General features: G+C 46.7%; 1 protein-coding gene across 2 annotated transcripts in view; it reads right to left on the minus strand.

The window, feature by feature from the left end:
• Nucleotides 1–7,492: 7,492 nt before the first annotated feature.
• FCER1G (Fc epsilon receptor Ig) overlaps nt 7,493–21,696 on the minus strand; it is a 246,634-nt gene continuing 232,430 nt past the window's right edge. For both annotated transcript variants that reach the window (XM_085637448.1, XM_085637449.1), the window contains one exon: nt 7,493–9,702. In XM_085637448.1, the coding sequence (XP_085493574.1) occupies nt 9,640–9,702 (63 nt within the window). In that variant the 3' untranslated portion in view covers nt 7,493–9,639. The remainder of the gene's footprint in view (nt 9,703–21,696) is intronic.

Here is a 21,696-nt window from a genome sequence, read left to right on the forward strand (position 1 = left end):
GAAAGGGTGTGTTTTGTAGAGCATAAAGGAATCTGGGGAGCGCCATCACTTTGAAGAGGGCTGCTCTCCCGAGCAGTGTCAATAGCAGGGAGCGCCAGTGTTTAATATCGTTGTGCAGTCGCGTCAGGGCCGGCGTAAGATTTTCTGCTACAAATCGTGCATGGTTATGCGACACAGATACCTAGGTATCTAAAACCGTCCGTCGTTATTTGCAGTGCGCAGTTACGTGGGAGCTGCGGGGGGTCCGCTAAGAACGTATAGGAGCGACTTCTCCCAATTTATCGTATAGCCGGAAACCCGTCCGTATGCTGCGCATATATCTAGCAGCGCATTTATGGAGCGTGCAGGGGACGCCATGTATAAGAGTATATCATCCGCATAAAGCGAAATGCGGTCCTCCCAGCCCATTGTCCATTTCTGTCTCGAATCACCGGATCCTGTCAGATCCATGCCGCCAAGGGCTCTAGTACTAGCGCAAAGAGTAGCGGGGATAGGGGGCATCCTTGTCTAGTTCCCCTACCCAGGGGGAAATCCGCCGAGATGCGGCCATTGACCACCACGTGTGCCAGCGGCTTCACATACAGGAGCTCCACCCAGGCACAGAACCGGGGGCCAAACCCCATATGGCGCAGCACTGCAAAGAGGAAGGACCATTCAACCAGATCAAAGTTTTTGCTTTTTAATCTTTCTTTGAAGTTATTCTGTGAAGTTTCAGTCATGAATAGTAACTCTCAATTCTGTTCTGTATTCATTTTTCTAAAATAAGCTTTAAAAATAGGTCTTACTTTCTTGAAAGGTTCAGTCGATTATTGACATTGCTTTATGTCATCTCCAATTAGGGATAACTATTTCTTCACAACAAAATTCACTACAAGTAATCGATTTGTTTTGACAAACGTCTCCAATGACTACATTTTACTGATATCATAAATGTCTCCCTCTTGCAGGAGCTTAAACAAACCACTGAATTTCATAGCCTGCCCTCTCCATCAGGATTCCTCTCTTGTAAGATTTCTCTCCTCTTTTTGCAACCAGATTTTTAAATGTGCACAGGAAAGGTAGAGAAAACGCTATTGTTATGAATTTCATTGCAAGTTACATAAACCATCATAAGAGTATAAGCTTCGAAAATGGATACAACCATAAAAATGATGACTCATGGAAATGCTGAACAGTATTCAATCAATTCGTATAAGTAGCCAAAAGTTAATTATTGACATACTGATATTTGTAACAAAATAGTTCATTCACCCATTAACAGGATGTGTAGCCCCAAAGTTCATTCCTAGTTTTTGGAAACCATCTCAAGATAGTCTTTTTAGGTCTTGCCTTAGACAGTACAAGTGCTGTCATTTGCAAGAACTTTTGTCAATTAAGTTAACTTAAAAGGGGCTTAGAGCACGCCTGTTACTTACTATTGTTTGGCTCATCGTCACCCTCATTCCCTTGCATCTCATTTGTCACTGCATTACGGTTTCACTTTCTCTTTGTTTATTTGGCGCTTCCCTTAACCCCTTCCATGCGGGGCGGATTCCCCCGCGGTGCTGACCGTTGCTTGCGCGGGCGTGGTCATGACGGAACGGTTCCGTCATGAGCACAGCGCAACCGACGCTCATGACGGAACCGTTCCGTCATGAGCGTCGAAGGGGTTAAGCATCAGATAAGTAATGATTTCTCTTTTGGATTGGTGTCCTTCTGCTGCTCATGCTTGGGTAAGGTACTTTTTTTATGGTCGATTCCTTGGTCTCTGTTGCTGCTTAACTATTGTTGTTGCTTGCCCTCCCCCCTTCCCCTTTCTGTGTTGTTGCTTGCCCATTGTTAGTGCGCAATCCTCTGTCCTCCTCGTCGGTGCTTGGCTGTTGTCGTTGGTTGCACCGTCCCCTGTCTCCTCCCAGGTCATTGCTTGCCGGTTGTTACTGACCCACTCCCCATCCCTATTGTAGAAAAGGTTACTTTTTTCTGGATGGATTGCAGTAAGGGAGGATCCTCCGCTAAGGCGGAGGAGCGTCGCACCACTGCTCTCAGAGCAGGAAAAATAAAATGATAATAACGATGTTATTATCTTTTTATTTTTTGTAGGTTCGAGGCTGAGTTAGGGCGGGGTGGGGCTGGTGTCACAGGGGGAGGAGTGGTTTTGCACACTCCAGGTGCACATGACGGTTTGGCTGGCCATCTTCGGCCGGCCAAACAGTCAATCGCACTTTGAATGTTACCCACCAGGCTGTTAGGCACAGCCTGGTGAGGAACATGCCCAGGCTTCCACTGCCTATCTGAGCACCCAACCATGGTGCTCAGACCAATCACAATGCTGCATTGCAGCGTTGCGATTGGCTTAGGGGAGCCTGGTGGTGCTTTCTGGTTCTGGCCGGAGCAGAGGGACGAGGGCGGAGAGACGCGGCGAGGAGGTAAGTGTTTTTTTTGTTTCCTCGTCCCCTGCCAGCCGCTACTGGATTACAGTAACGTAATTTTATTTAAAACAGTCGATGAAAGGATTTCTTGTGCATACGTGGAACATGTGGCACTTTCCTACATCTTGTCCATTAGGTATGTTTGTGTGTTTTCATTTGAACTCCCAAAGCAGTAATATGCAAGACCGTTTGTTATTTTTTTATTTGTTTTTCTCCAAAATATGATGCCCCTGAGGTATGACGAGGCAGTTGGTGCTGCAAACAAAAGCAATGTAAGGTGTAAGGACCTGTGTGGAAGGGGGCCATGCACATATCTGTACGCTGCAAGGCAGCTTTCAGAGAAACATTGTTAGCAGGGGGCTCAGATATTGTGCATGGCCATGGCCATAATGGTGTCAATGTGGGCATCTAGAGTTAATTTCTGCTGCTGTTTAGGTTATGTTGTTTTAGGTTATCTGCATTTTTATAGCATGCTAATATCCCTTGAGGGTATTCCGTCGCATGTAGCAGATGTGAGTGGCTAGCGTGGTGGGCTAGCTCGAAAAGTTAGGTGTTCAGCTTACTGCTCAAGTCCAGAAGTGAGGCGGGGGCTCTGATGTGTTGTGAGAGGTTGTTCCATGCTTTAGGACATAAGTCTTTCAAAATAAACCAAAAACAAAAACGATTTCCCTTCAAATCCAAAATACTTTCTCGTAATTCTTTCAACTGAAAAAAATACAACAGCAAAAAGGCTGAAATGTTCCAACCACTGCTTCCTGTTTCTCTGTGAACTGTGGTCGTGTTGGTCACTCAGTGATGTTTCCATGACAGCGTGAAGATTGCCTGCCTGGAGGCTGCTGGTTGTAGCGAAACTAAAACCACACGCAGGAGTGGCCAAACAAGAACTCGCCCTCAGATACAAGAAACCCTATTTTAGCTTTACAAGTCAAACCCTACAGAAAAAAACAGTTATCAGATCAAGTAGACAGCGTCTATCCCTCAGATGGTCAGTGAGTGATGTCCTTCTCAACCTTAAGGATCACAGTCAAGACTGCCAAGGTCTAAGTCAGGCCCTTACACCTACACGCCCCTTCACTTATGTTATTTGAAGTGGCATGCCTTAACTTGTGTTGCACTATTTTGTGGTAAACAGTAGGATCTAAGGAGCACAAGACCTCTGTTCCTTAAGCAAAGTCAACATACCCCTATGGTTGGGGTGTGAATGGTAATCGACCCGAATATTTGTGTTGAGGTTTCTCAAGTCATGCACCCGTGCAAGAAGCCACTCAGGTTCCTTGCCAACATATTCGAGACACGCCTTTCTGAACTATGTTCTTCCACAACATTCCTCTTCTATGCACACTGGTATGCTTCCCTTTCCTTACCATTAGACAATGTTACAACGTGGCATGGTCCGTTGTTGGTGCTCAAAGAAAACAAATCTGACAAAAGCAAAGAAAACTGCAAACACATAAATCACACATTAAATGTATTCAGCAACAGCACTAACATTATATGTATACTCGTTGGCTAAAACCACAAATAAAGTACAAAAACTGTTTCTCTGTACACTAATGTGCAGCAACACATAGGGCCCATATACATAGCCTGCTCAAGAACCATAAACTAAGCATGTTTATCATGACAGAGAAATAGGGCCTGGTTATGATGTTGGTGGGTCTGACACCGATGGCTCGTCAGTGTCGGACCCACCGATATCTTCCCGCCGCATTACGATGCGGCGAGCGGAGGTATCTAGGGGAGGAGCCCTTTGGTGTGTCGGAGGGTCAGTGATCCCTACAATGAGGGCAGGGCCTGCTCAGGCACCGCCGTAGGGATTACAATATCCCTTTCTGCCTGTGCTTTCACGGCTGTTCACCCGCCATGAAAAGGCAGGTGGAAAATTACTTTGGGGGCCCCTAGCCCACCGCTATGGGGGCTGGGGGGGCACCTATGGTGCCCCCTAAACATCCCTGCACCATGTGGCAGGCGCCGCATTGTGCCTGCCACATAGTGCAGGGATGTTTTAAATGTGTTTATATTCTTCTGGGGTGTGTGGTGCAGCCCGCAGCACACGCCGCAATAGAAAATATACACATTGAAACACCGTGAAAGTGATCGCATCGTAATCAGGGCTGTGGGACCACTGACTTCTAGTAGGGTGGTCCTGCTTTCGCTCCAGTGCCGAGCGGACGAGAGTCCAACCAGCATTGTAATCAGGCCCAAAGTTCCGTGACACATCAGGTACCTCAGCTAATAGGTTTCTTGCTCAAAAACGTCATATTTACATTGGGGATAGACATTTACATCAACATATCTTGGTTCCTGTATATATTTTCTATGGTATCTGAGATAAAAAGCAATATTGCACTCTTGTGCTGATCTTAACAATGTACTGCTGTTAAATGTGAGAGCCTTGGAAGTATTAAACACTATAAGCTTAATGTATATGGTGGCGAAGAGTGTCCTCTGTGACAACGGCGACAATGTTTACTCCCTGCCAACATACCAGTATGCCCGCCAGATTTGAATGCGGGTGGACCTTAATTTTGACCATGCCAGTGACTACTCCATCACTGCTGTGGCAAAACTCCAACAGCCCCATGGAGTAAGGGCCATCAGAGAAATGGCTTTATGTCCATCCGCCCAATTTGGATGGGTGGACATATAGCTGTTTTTTACTGTCCATCACCACCAGGCAAACCCTGGCTGTAAGGGGCAGTAGAAATCAAAAAATGTCCCCCTCACCATGGGAGAGCACTACCATTGCGAAGGGGGGAATTACCTTTTATTATTTTCAAAAAGAAAACCCCACATCAGGACAAAGAAAACTGTTTGACGGAGCCCTGCACCAAACTGGAAAAAACATTGCTGTCACGGCGGACAGCTTGGCGGTCAGTTCTAAATGAAGGGGGCAGCATCTTCATCAGGGTAATGGAGTAACTTACTCTTCGCCCTGGCTGCCTGCCTACATATAACTCGGGCCATAACTTCACCACACCTCAGCTCTCTACTCACAGGCCTATTTATGTAATGTGGCTTCATCAAGGGATCTGCTCCATTTCGTTACAATTCCATTCCTGTGCACAACAATGCATCTTTACCACATTTTGGAATACCTTACATTTCAAGTGAAATTTATTTTTACCTTTACATAAATCTTTGATTTTAAACTTTCCCCAAACTCTCACCCTAAATTTAAGCCAGGTGTTGCTGTTCTCTGTTCATTAATACCAAACAATGAATTCCCTCTCTTTTCCTACTCACAGAACAGTCACTTTTAATTATAAACTGATTTCATACAGCTTCATGACAAGTTGGCTGGAATTGCATATCCTTTAGAAGGATATCAACACAATTAATTCTGTGTGGCATGGCAGTCCTGTGTCAAGGATTACCAGTTGTGGGCATACTAGGCCTGGGTATACCAGGTGCGGAAATGTACCCAGTAAATCCCCTGGGTCTCCAAGCAAGCAGAGGAAAGATAGGTTCCGTCCTGCCCTCACCTGACTCCTGCCCACATCATGGGGGAACAACCCTCCCACATCCAAAATAGTGTATGCACTGTCCGCACACTCCCTCTGAATTCCTGTGATTGACATAGCCCCCTCGCTTTGATTTACCACCTGTTCATGGCAGGTGGTAAATCTGAGTGGAAAGGACCCCGGAATTACGGATAACTTGGGATAAAGGACCTGGGATATTCACAGTTACGCGACAAAAACTTGCAATGCTCTAAGTTTAGATGGAGAGTTACCAACTGGAATTGTTCATTTCTGCCGCTCTAAACTCCAGGCAACTCATAATGAGGTGAAAACCTGATTACTATGGCTCATAAAGAGGAAAATAATATTTTTTATTTCCTGCTCTTTTATTTGATTCAATCGTCGTTTCAGGAGGATCCTTTTGTTAGTCTTCCTTTAAAGCAGACTCCTCATCCACACTAGGGGCCCCATTAGTATGGCGGGCGGACACCCTCGGGAAACGGTACTGACCGCTGAGGTTGCGGTGGTCCCGCACTCCCGATTAGTATGCGCCCGCCACACTGGCGGGCACATGGCGCATCTGCAACATTGCAGCGGGCGGTGCAGAGAGCACCGCCCACCGCAATGCCACGAAGGCAGGTTGTGCGTGTCAATGCACAACGTGACAGGCACCGTGCGGTGCCTGCCACGTTGTTCATTGAAAGGCAGGGGGGTACCCAAGTGCACCCTCCCCACCCCCCAGAATCCCTGGGGGCCCACTACGGGCCCCTAATGGCGAAAACCGCCTGCCTTTCCGTGGCGGCAACGCAACATCCCGCCTGCATACTAATATGGATGGCGGTGTCTACCAGACACCGCCACCATATTAACTGTTTTTTCGCCCGGTAGGCAATCGGGCGGATTGCCTACCGGCGGAAAACCGGCGGATGGTCCCCCCTGCCATGGTAATGTGGCGGGGGGAATTCATATGCGGGCAGTGATTTTCTGAGGGCAGATCGCCACCGCCATACGGGTGGTGGCAATCCGCCCGATATCTTAATGAGCCCCTAGGTGTCATTCTTCATCCTTAGAGATGCACGCCTTGTGGGTTGTCGGCTTTTATCTGGACCCCTCAGATATCTGAAGATTTTCCCGATCCCATATGCTTAGCCTACTGCACATGTGTTAGGCTCTTGGTCAGAATAGGATCTTTACACTGGTTTCAATGAGGTCTCTTCAGATTCTGAGAGGAAATATTTACTTTGTAGATTTCATTATGACAGCGACAGAACACAACAATTAAAATGACATTATCCTATGTAATGGGGCTTTATTTATATCGTTATAGGCTCACAGTTGCATGATGTTGGCAAATTCAGTGCTATCTTGGCCACACTTCCATAATTACCACCTGCTCTGTAAATTACTTCTACTTGGATTAATTGTGTACATCTATCGCAAGTGGAGGAGTTGAAACTTTGATCAGCAACAATTTCCTAACCATTTGTGTCCTAAATAACAATATAAAGTGGATATTTGTAACACGACACACCAGTGTGATGCAACAAAGAGAACAATAATGCTGAACTTGTTAGAGGGGAAAATAAACAACCTTAATGAAGATATTCTTACTACAAAGAGTTTGCACTAGTTTTCTTTATTGACATATAACCTCTGAGTTCCATCAATATAAACATAAACATCAATATAAACATAAGGCTGTGTTAATTCCCCCTGACTGATTTTTGGCTTCTAGAGGTTTCACGGATGTCTAGGTGTTTCTGATGGTGTATTTATTTAAACAATGAAATCTACTTTTTTTTGCTATGATTTGCATATAACATATATTTTTAAAACATCATGAGCCACAATTGGATCCAGTAGATGCCATCTTTAATTGGTGAACTGGAAAGTTTACAAAGTGTGCATGGATGGAATATGGCATTTCATCTGAAGCATTTTACATCATGCATGGCATACCAACAAGCATTAAAATCACAAATAAATCACACACAAAACATGTAAATGTGTAGGTCACATTGCAGTCTCTATATTGTTGGGAAGAAGATGTTTATTTATAAAATATTTTAAGCAAAGGAATAGATATTAACAACATATATATATGCCAAGCTCATTAACAACAGAAATTGTCATGTACAACGCAAAAACTCTTATCATTGCCTAGCACCAAGTAAGCTAAGTATTCTTGATTGTGTGGCAACTTGCAGTAAAGCAGAATAGGGATAAATGATACTGAGCTTCTACTCCTGCTAAAATACATGAACAATGAGAGACCTAACACTTGTGGCTAGAAACTATGTGTTGCGTACTCTAGAATGATAATGCTTAAAATGTATTCTTTTTACGTACAGCCCTTAAGGATACAGAAAAATTATTCAGAATTGAATATCAATTTAGACTAGAGCCTACTGCTCAAAGTAGAAAAGCGTAAGAAAATAACAATTTTATAGAGACGAAGAATTGCCTCGATGTGCATTCCCTTTAAAAATTTCACTTTTTACAAGATTGATTTTTTTATCACATCTTGACTAACACATCCTTCTTCTTAGTCCAGAGTGGTATAGAATCTGCATTTGGCAGAGCTGTCAGTTGCTTTGCGGACATAGTGGCTATTATATCTGATAAATTACTGCCCGCTTAGTATCCTACAAAGAAATGCTGACTTTGTGCAGGAGACTGAAAAATGTCATAGCTTTTCCTTCATGATCTCTTCAACAACAAATCTAACTAGACAACATAATCACACCTTATTATCCGAAAAAAAGAAAAAATTGTTATTGAGGCTTTTATACAGGAGGGTATTATACCAGGATATTGTGGATTAAATATCATATAATAATATTGTGTCCCAAATATTGATTACAACCATATTGACCTATTTAAGTTAATAATATAAAAAATATCATGGGACAGTATTTATGTTAGGGATACTCTAGGAAACAATCTTTATGACGAATTACATTTTATTGACAGTTTTATGACAAATAACCAAATAAGTTTTAAAATGATTTGCCTGCTCCATCAAAGTCTCCTCAATAAGACATTTACTGAATCCTTTTAATATTCATAGTAATATAATTGAGAACCTTTACAATAACCTGAGCAAGCATTTTACTGGAAATTATTGACAAGCAGAATTCACACACTACAATATTAAAACAAAGACATTAAAAAAACAAAACATAAAATAAATTGCAAGTGTAAAAAAAAGCATTGTTTCTAGGAGATATAATTTGGGGGAATAGGAATTGGAGCATAAGTTTAAATGAGCAAACCTCGGCTACACATTTGTTTGAGTGAATAGATTTCAAATATTGAAACTTACTGTGTTCAATTGACATCGGAACATTTGTCTGAGATTCACACTTTAAATCAAATACACAGTTGAAGCTGTTGGTCAACAATTGCTCAATGAGTTTGACTCCGTCAGCTGTCTCATTCTATCTTAGGCACCTACATTGGACAGAGGATCTTAAGCAAACGTTTATGGAGGCAATGATGGAAATTGAATGCCTACACTAACAAATCCAAATGCCTTTCTAACAATAAATATTTGCCTCTGGCTCTCCAAATGTCCAGGCTAGACGTATCCATTGATATACTCTAATTAAGTATTTCGGAAACTTCTTGGCTGAATATTAAATGGTTTAAGGTAAACAACAAGTTACACCCAGAAGCCCCAAAGACCCATGACATAGTGTAGAATAAGCAACTCTTGAGTGTAGAATAAGCAACTCTTGAGTGGGGCAGTTTGTGAAATCTGTAATCTAGTTGGGCTTCTCATGCATCTGGAGGGTTTCATAGGTTTCTTGCTTCTGAGGTTGTAGACCCTGGTGGGACAAGAAAAGGAAAGTTAGGTGTCAAATACTTTGTTGCTATGCCCATGACAATAGACATACCCTGTAAAATATGATTTATTTCAACATCATCTTCCCTTAGTGACTGATTAGTCTATTGTAAAAGTGTTCCTATACAAAATATGAGAAATTAGAAATGCGATCTGATGATGATGTTAGTGAAGAAAAGTTGATCATCTGTTATTCTACCAAGACTAGCTTTCACTGTATTGGTCACAATTAACTTATGGGACACTTCTGTATGTATAATCCTTTTCATTACTTCAATACAGAAGTTCTTTAACAAAGAGCACCGTGCCAATCCAATCCAATCCAAAAAAAGCTTTATTCGACTTATTAGGTCATCAAAGCACACAATATACATATAAAGGAATTACACATAATTTCCAGATTGAATTTATAAAAGAAAAAATCATTTTAAAATCAATGTACACAATCTAAGATGAATTTATAAAATCTTTTAAGAAACACTATATACAATATAAAATATGATATAAAATGAGTTATTTAAAATTTCATGGGTACTCTAAACAAGCTGTCCAATTGAATGGAAGGTGAATGGCTACTCAAAAATTGATATGCAGCGAGACAGATGTATTTATTAGGCTATTCTCTCCATGAGGGACCGTGCTCTAATTGCCCATACCCACCCCAAAAATTTCGCCAGGGCAACAACTATCACTTCAGATGTGTTCCTTCTTAAGATTCTTTCTGCCTCCTGCGCCCTTCTTGTTCCTAAGAGTTTGCATATAGGGGACAACCAGATGCTGCGTGGAGCTGCTGCGTGGAGCTCTGTAGCCATTGCATTCAAATAGTACATGGGATAAAGATTCATTTCCGGACTGGCACACCAAGCACAAATCATCACAAGATATGGACCATTTGCTAATAAAGCCTCTTATAGGCAATGTACCAACCCTGAACTGGAAATATAATTTCCGCTCGAAGGGCTTTGTTATGATGTCCCAATACCGATCTAACTCAGGTACCAATTTGCCACATAAGAAACAGTAAGGGAAGCTATATACTAATGGTCTTGAGAAGGCCTTATTGGAAGGAAGTCAGGACGTTCCCCAGGTTCAACAAGATTTGGCCCCCAGACGCATACCAGCACTACTTTATGCGGACGACGCTGTTATCTTAGCTAGGACCCCCTTAGCTCTTCAGCAGGCATTGGAACTATACAATAAATATATGCAAGATATTGATCTAAATATTAATGCCTCAAAAACTTTTGTGATGAAATGTGGTAAAGGCAGCAAAAAGGGTAAAGATATCTATTTAAATGGGAGCAAACTGGCTACCACATCCACTTACTCATATTTGGGAATTCTCGTAGACGACAAGGGCCTATGGGGCCAAGCAATCACATCAAGAAAACTTCTTTTTACCAGAGCCACTACTGCCCTTGTTAACTTTGCCCAAAAACTAGGAAGAAGACCGCCCCTGGAATTGGTCAAAATATATAAGGCAAAATGCACGAGTGTAGCAACATATGGGGCAGGGATATGGGGTCATCGGAATGTTTCCGAACTGCAAAAAGTGGAAAATGCTTTCCTTAGATATCTATTGGCGGTTCCGGCTTCTACGTCTACCTATGTCTGCCACGCTGAGTTGGGAGTTCCTTACATTACGGATATTATAAAAATCCAACCCCTAACTCTGTGGCATCGGATCTGGAAGTCAGAGACAAACTGCTTTAATCAGGCAGTTCTTCAGGATGCTCTCAAATTGGACTATTGCCTTGACATAAAATGGATCAAATATGTGAAGGATTTTATGACAGACATTGGTAACCCTGAATATTTTAATAATCCTTTTTCCATGTTAACTATTGCAAGGAAAGATTTTAAGAAACGCTGCATGAACCACATGGAGAACCTGAGATTCACGAGTGAAGCTACAAAACTGTCTGTGAGCCACAATCTCATGATATTAACTTCATTTGGCATGCAACCATACCTACAAAAATCTGATAAAAGATACGACAGATTTGTTCTCACTCGCTTTCGATTGAACATTTTCCATAGGCTGGTGACATTTCCAACTGTTAACAATTGGTCAAACGAATTACCACACTGCCCATGTGATTCTGTTTCCGAGCAATCAACCATTCATGTTATTTTATTTTGCAAATTTTATGAAGAATTGAGAAGGAAATGGATAAAACCAATTCTTAAAATTTGGGGCATTCGCCAATGTCGCCCAGCATTCACGGCCCTCCAATGTCTCGATAATGACTGCATAAATTATAATATCACTGCCTTTTTAAAAAATCTGATCAAATGAAGAAACAATATTGACTTAGGTTCATCGTGATTAGAGCAAATATAGAAGAACGCCAGACATTTGATACCAAACGTTGTTTTGGATTTACCCCCCAAAGCAGCATAATAACGCACTAGGGGGCGAATGTTTCTGCTTTCCTGCCCTAAAGTCGCAATTTAATCCCATTACTCTAACAAAATGAATGGTGAATATGGGAATAATGTTTCGTATACACACTAGCTGCATCACCGTTATCGCCTACATTTCTTTTTTAATGTTTATTTATTAGAACGAAATGCTTTCCTCCCATCCCCACACGCTGCTATCTTTGTGGTAATAATGTCTTCTATACCTATCATTGTTATCGCCCACTCATTATTTTTTTATTTTTTTATTTTTTTATTTTTTTTTAAACCGTTTATTGCAATCTCAAATATATACAAGTATGGGCCTACAACCTTCTGGCCGGCCGCTAAAGTGACAAAAGCAAATGACATACATACAATAAGGCACTTGGCGTTGCATAGACGATAAAGCAGGAGGTATCAACAACGTGGGCCACATAACTCTGAACCCACAATACGGTTTCGTTTTATACAACACAACAACATAAAACCACACCCGCAAGGCAACCCACAATCGAAAATGACGACACGTGCTCCTCAAGTGGGGAACCCCAACCATCCGAAGAAATCCAGAGAGGGGGAGGGAAACTGATCCGGGACTGGGAGAACAATGTGCCCAGGGCTGAGGGAGGGGGTCAACTATGGGGATGGAGCTGGTGAAGCGGGAGGCAACAACGGTGGCTCGCAAATACCCCCGCGGTAAGCGTTCCAGGGGCCCCATATCTTCACCCATGCCCCAGGCTTACCCCGCGCCACATATACCACCTTTTCTCGGAACATGCACCAATCCATATGTTCTTTCCAAGCCGACACCGCCGGGGGTCTCTGAGATCCCCACAGCTGAGCAATGTCACGTTTAGCTATCATATATCCCAGAGTCACCCATCGCGTCTGCGGAACCGAGTAATCAGTCGGTTCCCACACATTCAGCAGGCATCTCCTCGCTTCAGGCAACAGCGCGACATGTGTAACCGCTCGCAGGACCTCATGCACACCACGCCAGAATCGCTCCACCCTCGGACATTCCCACAGAATGTGTAAAAAAGTCGCCAAAGCACCACACCCACGCTTACACAATCCATCCTCGGCATAGCCCATACGCTGAAGCCTTGGCCCCGTCATATACACCCGGTGGAGTATCTTGAGCTGGACGAAGCGAAGGCGAGCCGGGATGGCCACCTCCTTCGGAGAGGCCACCGCGGAAATCCAGTCCTCGTCGTCCAACTCCAGCCCATCGGCAACCCAAGCCTCGCGGAGGCCAGTCAGTAAGCCCGAGCGGTCATTTATCAATTTCTTATAAATGAGGGAGATCGTGCTGTCCGGAACGTGGCCATCTAGCACTCTATCCTCCAGGGGGGAGGACTCCGGGATGGAGGCCACGTCTGGGAAGACGGAACCCAGTGCGTGACGGACCTGCAGGTAGCGAAAGTATTCACTGCCCTGCAGCTGAAACTCCGCCTGCAGCATCTCGAATGTCTTGAATCCTCCCCTCGTCCAGAGATCTCCCACTGTACTGATGCCTATCATGTCCCACCTCTCGAAGCCCTTCGAGGTCCACAAAGAGCCAAGCCTCTCCGACGCATACAACGGTGACGCCCGGGTCAAGCGGTCCTTCCATCCCATAGCTGCATTAGCCGCGTGCCATACTCGCACCATGACACGCGTGGGTCCCGTCAAGCGGGAATCGGGCACGCTAGTGTAGAGCGCTCGATTGTAGTCGCCACCGGGCAGGAGCATTTTGTCCATTTCAAATGCCGGGTTTAGGGCGGGCCCATAGAAGCCGTGATTAAGTGCAGCTAACTGGGAGGCCCAGTAATACCGCTTAATATCCGGGAGGGCAATCCCTCCGTCGTACCACGGGAGCGTCAATTTTGCCAGGGCTATACGCGGCCTTCCGTCCCAAAACAGACGGCGCTGTAAGCCTTCCACCTCACGGAAGTAGCGCACCGGGACCAAGTCCATAGTGTTCTGGAGAGCGTACAAAAAGCGGGGCAATGACATCATCTTGAACAATGCCGCCCGGCCGAGCGGCGAAAGCGGCAAGCGCCGCCAGCGCGCGACGTCCTCCTTCAAGCGCTGGAGGGGGGGAAGCAAGTTTCGCTCGTAGCGGGCCACCGGGTCCAGCGTAATATAGACCCCCAGGTATCGAAATCCCTGCGAGGCGATCTGGATCGGACAGCCCCGAGGGAGGACAGGAGCCTCCCCGGAAAGCACATAGACACAGGATTTAGCCCAGTTAATGACAAGGCCTGAATTACGGCCAAAGGAGCGCAGAACATCGACCAGGACAATCAGTGATTTGCGCGGGGAGGCTAAGTACAAAAGGATATCGTCAGCGTAGAGGGACACGCGATCCTCATACTCGGGGGTCCAACGGAGACCTCGGATGGATGGGTGCCACCTCAGCCACTCCGCCAGGGGTTCCAGGGCCAATGCAAAAAGGAGCGGCGACAGGGGACAACCCTGTCGCGTGCCCCGTCCCAGCACGAATGGGGCCGAGACTCGACCATTCACCACCACCTGTGCCAATGGGTCCGAGTACAACAATTTGACCCAACTGATGAATCCCGGGCCAAATCCAAATTTCGCCAACATCGCCCAGATGTAGGGCCACTCGAGCGTGTCGAACGCCATGGTGGCGTCCAGGGACGCCAAGATGGCCGGCTCCCGCACGAACGGAACACGCGCGAGCACCCCGTGCAAGCGCCGCAGATTAAGGGCCGTATTGCGATGGGGAATGAAGCCGGACTGGTCTTGGTGGACCAAATCGCCCACCACGCCGACCAGCCGGTTAGCGAGCACCTTGGCGAGGATTTTAGGCTCCGCGTTCAAGAGCGAGATAGGCCGGTAGGATGTAACCCGGTCTCGCGGTCTGCCCTCCTTGTGGATAACCACGATGGTAGCCAGACGCTGGTCCGGCGGGAGGGAGCCCCGCGAGTGAGCCGCAAGGAACATAGCGCGGAGGTGGGGTGCCAGTACGTCCGGTCGCAATTTATACAACTCGATAGGAATGCCGTTCAGGCCCATGGCCTTGCCAGAAGCGACCGAGCGGATGGCGAGGGCAATTTCGTCCGAGGTAGGGGCGGCATCCATTAACTCCCTGTCCTCCATTGAGAGGGAGGGCAGCGCGATGTCACGCAGCAGGGCATGGGAATCCTCCTCTGGGCAGGGAGAAACCGGGGAATATACCTCGCGGAAATAATCCGCGAAGCAGGAGACAATGCCTTCCGGCTCAGTGACACGTACACCATCCATTCTTTCAATCAGCGGGACCACACGATTAGCTCTCTCCTTCCTATCCAACCACGCAATCAACTTACCAGCCTTATCACCCACATCATACAATCGCCCCTGTTGCTCTCTGCTGAGGCCCCTGGCCGCCTCCGCGACGAGGGACCTATAGGCCGCCTGCTTAAGGTGTAGAACGTGCAGCGCAGCGTCCGTCACCCCACTCCCCAGATCACCCTCCAGTTCAGTGATTTCGGCCTCCACCCGGGTCACCTCCTCCTGTGCGCGCCTCCGGGCATGGGAAATAAAGGAGAGGGCCTCCCCTCTAAGCACAGTCTTGAAAGCCTCCCACAGGGAAATGGCAGACGGGACAGACCCCACATTCTCCTCAAAATACCGTTGCAAGGATTTAATCAAGTCAGCACGAATAGTGGGGTCGCGCAGGTACCAGGCATTGATTGGAGCTACCCTGCCCTCCCCCCTCGGGAAGACATCAAAGTGCAACAGGAGTGGGGAGTGATCTGAGATACCCCGCGCCAGATGGCGCACCTCCCCCACTCTCCCGGCATAGGCCGCAGGGACAAGGACATAATCAAGCCGCGAAAGGCTACCATGGGCCCCCGAATGGAAGGTGTACTGCAGCTGAGTGGGATGCTTCAGACGCCAACAGTCCACCAATCCCAGCGTGTCCAAAAGGCCAGACAGCCACGCTTGTGCCCGGGGGAGGTCCCTAGGGGGATAGCGATCCAGAGTCCCAGAAGCCACCGCATTGAAGTCCCCCCCAACCACCAGAAGCCCCACCGGAAGGTCAAGCAGGAGGCGTCCCAGGTCCGCAAAGGTAGTGGACTGTAACCCCGGTGGGACGTACACTGAGACAAAGACGACTACCTTGCCCTCCATTCTCCCCACCAAGACAGTGTAGCGTCCCCTCTCATCATGGCGCACCTCGTCTATTTCTAGCGGGAGCGAGGTCTTGACCATAATGCCCACCCCTCGTGAGCCTGATGTGAAGCCCGAGTGGGCCACCAAACGATAACCACGTCGGTTCATGGCACAATAGGAGTTACCAATGAGGTGTGTCTCCTGCAAAAAGACCACATCAGGCGAAATCAGTTTCAGATATTGCAGGACCACACCCCGCTTAATCCTATCACCCAGTCCGTTGACGTTCCAGGACAACAACGTCAGGTCCCTACCCCCCATCACATACAGAAACCATCATTTGTCCCCCCGAGAGCATCTCAAAAAAACCAATACAATAAAGGGTTTGCCTTGCGGTAGAAACGAACCACACCCCACCCCAACCCACCCATCCCAACAGAACTCCCCCCACCCTGCACCCCTGCATGAGCCCGAACAGCCCCCCCAAAGTGCAGTGTGCCTGTCGCCCCATGGAAAGAAAACTAACTAGTCCCCCAGAGGAGGAGGGAGATCCCCCGAGAGACCCCACACGACCTCCGCAGGAGGGGAACTTACCCTAACAGTCAATGGTGACAATAACACAGTCCAGAGCAAGGCCTACCATTAGTCCCTCAGTCCTGATCCGGCGGGCCCTCCCCACCAACCGCTCCCCCCCCCACCCCCCCGGCCCCGATCTCCGGGCAGAGTGTCCAGCCAGTCCCCGGCCGCCTCGGGACGATCAAAAAAGTGTGTGCGGCCATCCACCTCCACCCTCAGCTTAGCTGGAAAAAGCATCGCATATTTGAGATTCAGGTCCCGTAGGCGACGTTTGACACCGAGAAAACTCAGTCGCTGCTTTTGGACCGCCGGAGTAAAGTCAGGATAGAAATTGATATCCATATTGTCAAGTCTGACCGGCCCTTGTAGCCTGGAGGTCTGCAGGATAGCGTCCCTGTCCCGAAAATTGAAAATCCGGGCGATGAGAGGCCTCGGAGGGGCTCCGATCTTAGGCCTACCCCCGGGGACCCTGTGGGCACGTTCCACTGCAAAGAATTTGCTCAGCCCCCGAGGCTGGAGATGGGTGAGGACCAAGTCCTCCACAAACAGATCCGCTGCCTCTGCTTCGCGTCCCTCCGGCACCCCGATAATGCGGACGTTATTCCTCCGGGCCCGACCCTCGGAATCCTCCAGTCGACGATGCATCAGGGCGCTCGCCTGGCCGAGCCTGCGCACCTCCTGTTGGAGGGCCGCCACGTCGGACGTGAGGCCCGAGGTAGAGTGGGCCAAAGAATCGACCCGGTCATTTGTTTTTGAGAGATCGGCTCTCACGAGGCCCACGTCCACGAGGACCGAGTCGATCTTCTGCGCCAGAGTGTCAAAGCGCTGGTCCACCGAGGCCTTCATCTCGGCGATGGCGCCCATGACGTCTCGGAGGGTCAGGTCCGTGGGCAGAGCAGGAGCGTCAGTCGGGCCCGTGGGGGAGCTACGCAGCGCCTCTGGAGATCCCTTCTGGAGGGTGTAGCGGTCCATATTGTTGGATTGATGGGCCGCGCCACGACGGGTCGACTTCACCTTAGCCCGGTCGCCATCTTGTTTTGTGGCCATGGTCGCGGTCCCAAATCGAGCCAATCTCCTCAAAAAGGGGGTAGACAATCCCGTTCAAGGGCTCCGGGGGGGGCGACCACCGCTCCGAAGGACGGACCACAGCCGGCGGGCCGGCAGGGCACCCCAACGAGGCCACACCACCGCACACCGCTTCGCGACCCTACCTCGCCTGGCAGCAAGGAGGGCGCAAAAGCGAAAGTGAAAGTGCGGGGTGCGCGAGTCGCCCAGCCTTGCCCGCCGCTGTTATTCACTTTGTCGCCGGATCGCCCCACAACTCCAGTACGGGGGGCCGGCGTGGAGAAGGCCGCAAACCTTAATCGGTGCTCCCGCCGGTGTCCGAGGTCCAAATTGAAAACGGAAAACGGGCGTCACCTCAACTCTGGTTCACAAACACAGTCCCCTCATCTAGGACAGGATTCGGTCAGGATTTATGCAGGAGGTCGCGGAGGTCCTCGGGAGCCTCGCACCTACGCGGCCATCTTGGGTGCGCGCTAGGCTCCTCTCACTCATTATTTTTAACTGCCTATTTATTAAAAAGAAATGCTGTCCTTCCGCGCCCACTTGCTGCTATTTTTGTACCTACATTAACTGGAACCATGTAAATGAGCTTTTGCCGACACATGCTCTGTACATATATTTCCATAAAAATTATTTGTTTTAAATGTTTTAGATGACATGTTAAATTGCACATGCTTTTATGGATCGAAATTAACTTTCCGAATAAAGCTTATTTTGATTTGATTTGATTTGACTCACAGTTCCTCACCAGATCCGTGTGGGCCATTTCCCAGTATTTAGCTTTCAAAATCTGCTTTGGGGGAAAGATAGCATTCTCTGGATCATCCCACAGCGAGCTCAAACCTATATAAAATAAAGTGGCTCTAAGCTGTTTTAGCCATCTTATTTTGCGTAAACTATCCACCCTAATTACATCTAGGAAGCTGGCCGCATACTCTGCTAGCTCTGGGGTGGACCACAGTCTCCGCCAGTGCAACAAAGGGCGCAATTTTGCAATTTCTTCGATTGGCTTTCGCCCAAGGTCAATCAGCAATGGGCGCATCGGGGTGCTCTGGGGCAGTCTCGCTATATTTCTAAGGAACTTATTCTCTGAGATGGTTAGTTTGGCTAGGTTCTCGTCGCCCCAAAGTTCAGCACCATATAAGGCAGAACTAATTACCTTTATGCTGTATATCTCCATGGCGGGGCTGATTATCATAGTAAAAGAGGAGTTATATTCTTTTAACAAAACCCCTGCCAGTTGCCTATGTTTCAATTATGCTAAATCAACTTGATGTGACCATCTTAGCCCCTCCTGGATATTAACCCCCAAATATGTGAACTCCTTGACCTCAATCAAGCTTGATGTTATTTAATCTGATGCCTCCTTTGAACGCCCTATGTGGGTTAAAGGTCATCAGTTTTGTTTTGGACACGTTGACCTTCAATCCCCGTTGAGCACAAAACTCTTCAAAGATTGAGAGGGCCCTCTGGAGCCCACTCGGAGTTTTAGAGAGTATCAACGTGTCGTCCGCAAACATCCGTATAGGAACCTTTTTGCCTGCCAGTGTCGGTGCATCAGTGTTTGTTAATTTCATGCAGTTCACTATCCCATTTAGATACAATGAAAATAGGGTCGGGCCAGCACACAACCCTGACGTACTCCTTTATCCACTGGAAAAAATTCTGTTACTTCTCCCTGTTTACCCCAACGAATCCTGGCCTTATTACTTTCATGCAGTCTGATAATAAGAGGAAGCAAATCAAGTGGTAGCCCAATATCTTTTAGTGTCGACAAGATCACATGCTGCCCGAAGGTCAACAAATACGGCATATAAACTCCCCTTACCCAGGGTCACTGTTTTCCAATGCAATAGGGTGAACCTGAATACTTGATCTATAGTGCTAGTAAAAGCACGAAATCCTGCTTGGAGGGGGGATAAAATACCGTCTTCATCGATCCAATCTTGCACTTTATTTAAAACCAACCTGCCCATTACCTTTTGGAGCGAGTCAATGAGGCTGATAGGACTGTAGTTCCCTGGGCACGTTTTATCTCCTTTTTTAAAGACGGGGATGATCTCTGCACCTTTCCAGGAATCTGGAATTGGCGACCCCTGAGCTATAGCATTTGACAATAAGAAAATATATTTGCCCCACCTTACCTTATTGGCAAGAAAAACATCCCCCGGTATTCCATCCAAAACCGGGGCTTTTTCTGCCATGATAGATTTTAAAGCCACCTCAACATCCACCCTACTAAATGCTTCCTCAATAAAAAACTGCTTAGCGATACAGACTTCACTATCATGCTCACTAGCTGCATATTGAAGTTTAAAGTGGTTAACCCACTCTAATTGTGAGACATGGTTATGGGGCTCAGCAGCCTGCCCTCCTCTGTTCCATTTATAAATATTCCAAAATTGCTTTGGATTCCTGTTAACGCTGGCCTCCTTCAGATCATCCCACCTTTTGCTGTCCCAGTTCCTTTACGCTTTAAGTATTGCCCCCGATAGCTTGCCCTTGCTAATCGTACATGTGGAGGGTCCCCTAATTTTATAGCATCTCCCAACTCTGCACGCGACTTTTTGCAGTCGGCACTATACCATTCATGCACTTTAAGAGTAAATACCTTTTTGGGTTTACTATTTACTACAAAGTGCTTACGCAAATGCCCAAAGAATTCATTATGTATGGTAGTTGGTAATTTGCGATCAAGCAAATTGGGCAAATTAGATGCACTAACGTTTAAATCGCTAATCGCCCTGTTTAACTCATTATCATGCTAGACAGCACTAGGGGTAATTCTTTTAATTTGGTCCATTTTAATTGTCTTTGGTCATTCGATGGTACCACATCCTTAGACATATAACTGTCTTCTATTTCTCTGCAAGACTTATAATTAAACAGGTCCATATCTACACAGAGCGGATTATGGTCGCTCTCCAATCTATCATATATTATCATATCCCTCACTGTATACCACAATGCTAGGCTAACCAGAACATAATCAATCCTGCTTGTGCTATAGCCATTATTAAATGTCACAGCCCCCAATTTATCAGACTTTGTACGGCCATTAAGTGCCTGTAGCCCATTTTCCATACATATGGAATTGATATAGATCGCCACATCAGTCCATCTTTTTATTGGCTCTAGCTTTGGGACTCCCCACCTTACATCTTCCTCATCTACTATGCTGTCCTCCTCATTCAAGAGTGGCTCAAAGGTTGTGTTAAAATCTCCAGCAATAATCAAAGGTAGGCATGACTGATCACTCTCCAGAAGATCGTCAAGTGCCGCTAAAACACTCGACCTTTTCCCTCGTGAGCCACGCACATACACATTGTGTATTACTGCAATCCCTTAGGGCCCCTAGACAATCTGACTGCCTGGATGTCATGATTGTGGGTTGGGATAGTTTGAATATTCAGCCCCTTATCTTGCCTCACCCACATTGTCAGACCTCCTGATGGTCTCCCTCGTAATCCTTTGATAGCTGGAATATAAAAATTCAGAAAGCCAGCACAAAAAATGGGGGCCTCTGACCAAGTCTCTTGAAACAGACAGATGTCAAACTTCTCAATGAAAACATGCCACTCGGGGGATCCCACCTTAGAACCTAATCCTGCAATATTCCATATCATGAGGGTATTCATTACTAATGTCCCTTTAACCGACGATTTGGTGTTTGCTATGGGTATGCTTAAGCTTAGGGTGCCTTCTTGTATAGTCCCTCTACTTTGATTGATTATCAAGGGTTCCACTCCTACAACTTGTTCTAGCTCTACTAATTGGAAATCTAACCCAAATGAAACAGTTTTGGGGGCCACCTCCCTAGGCA

Source organism: Triturus cristatus, chromosome 12 (genome assembly GCF_964204655.1).
Source record: "Triturus cristatus chromosome 12, aTriCri1.1, whole genome shotgun sequence".
NCBI lineage: Eukaryota > Metazoa > Chordata > Amphibia > Caudata > Salamandridae > Triturus > Triturus cristatus.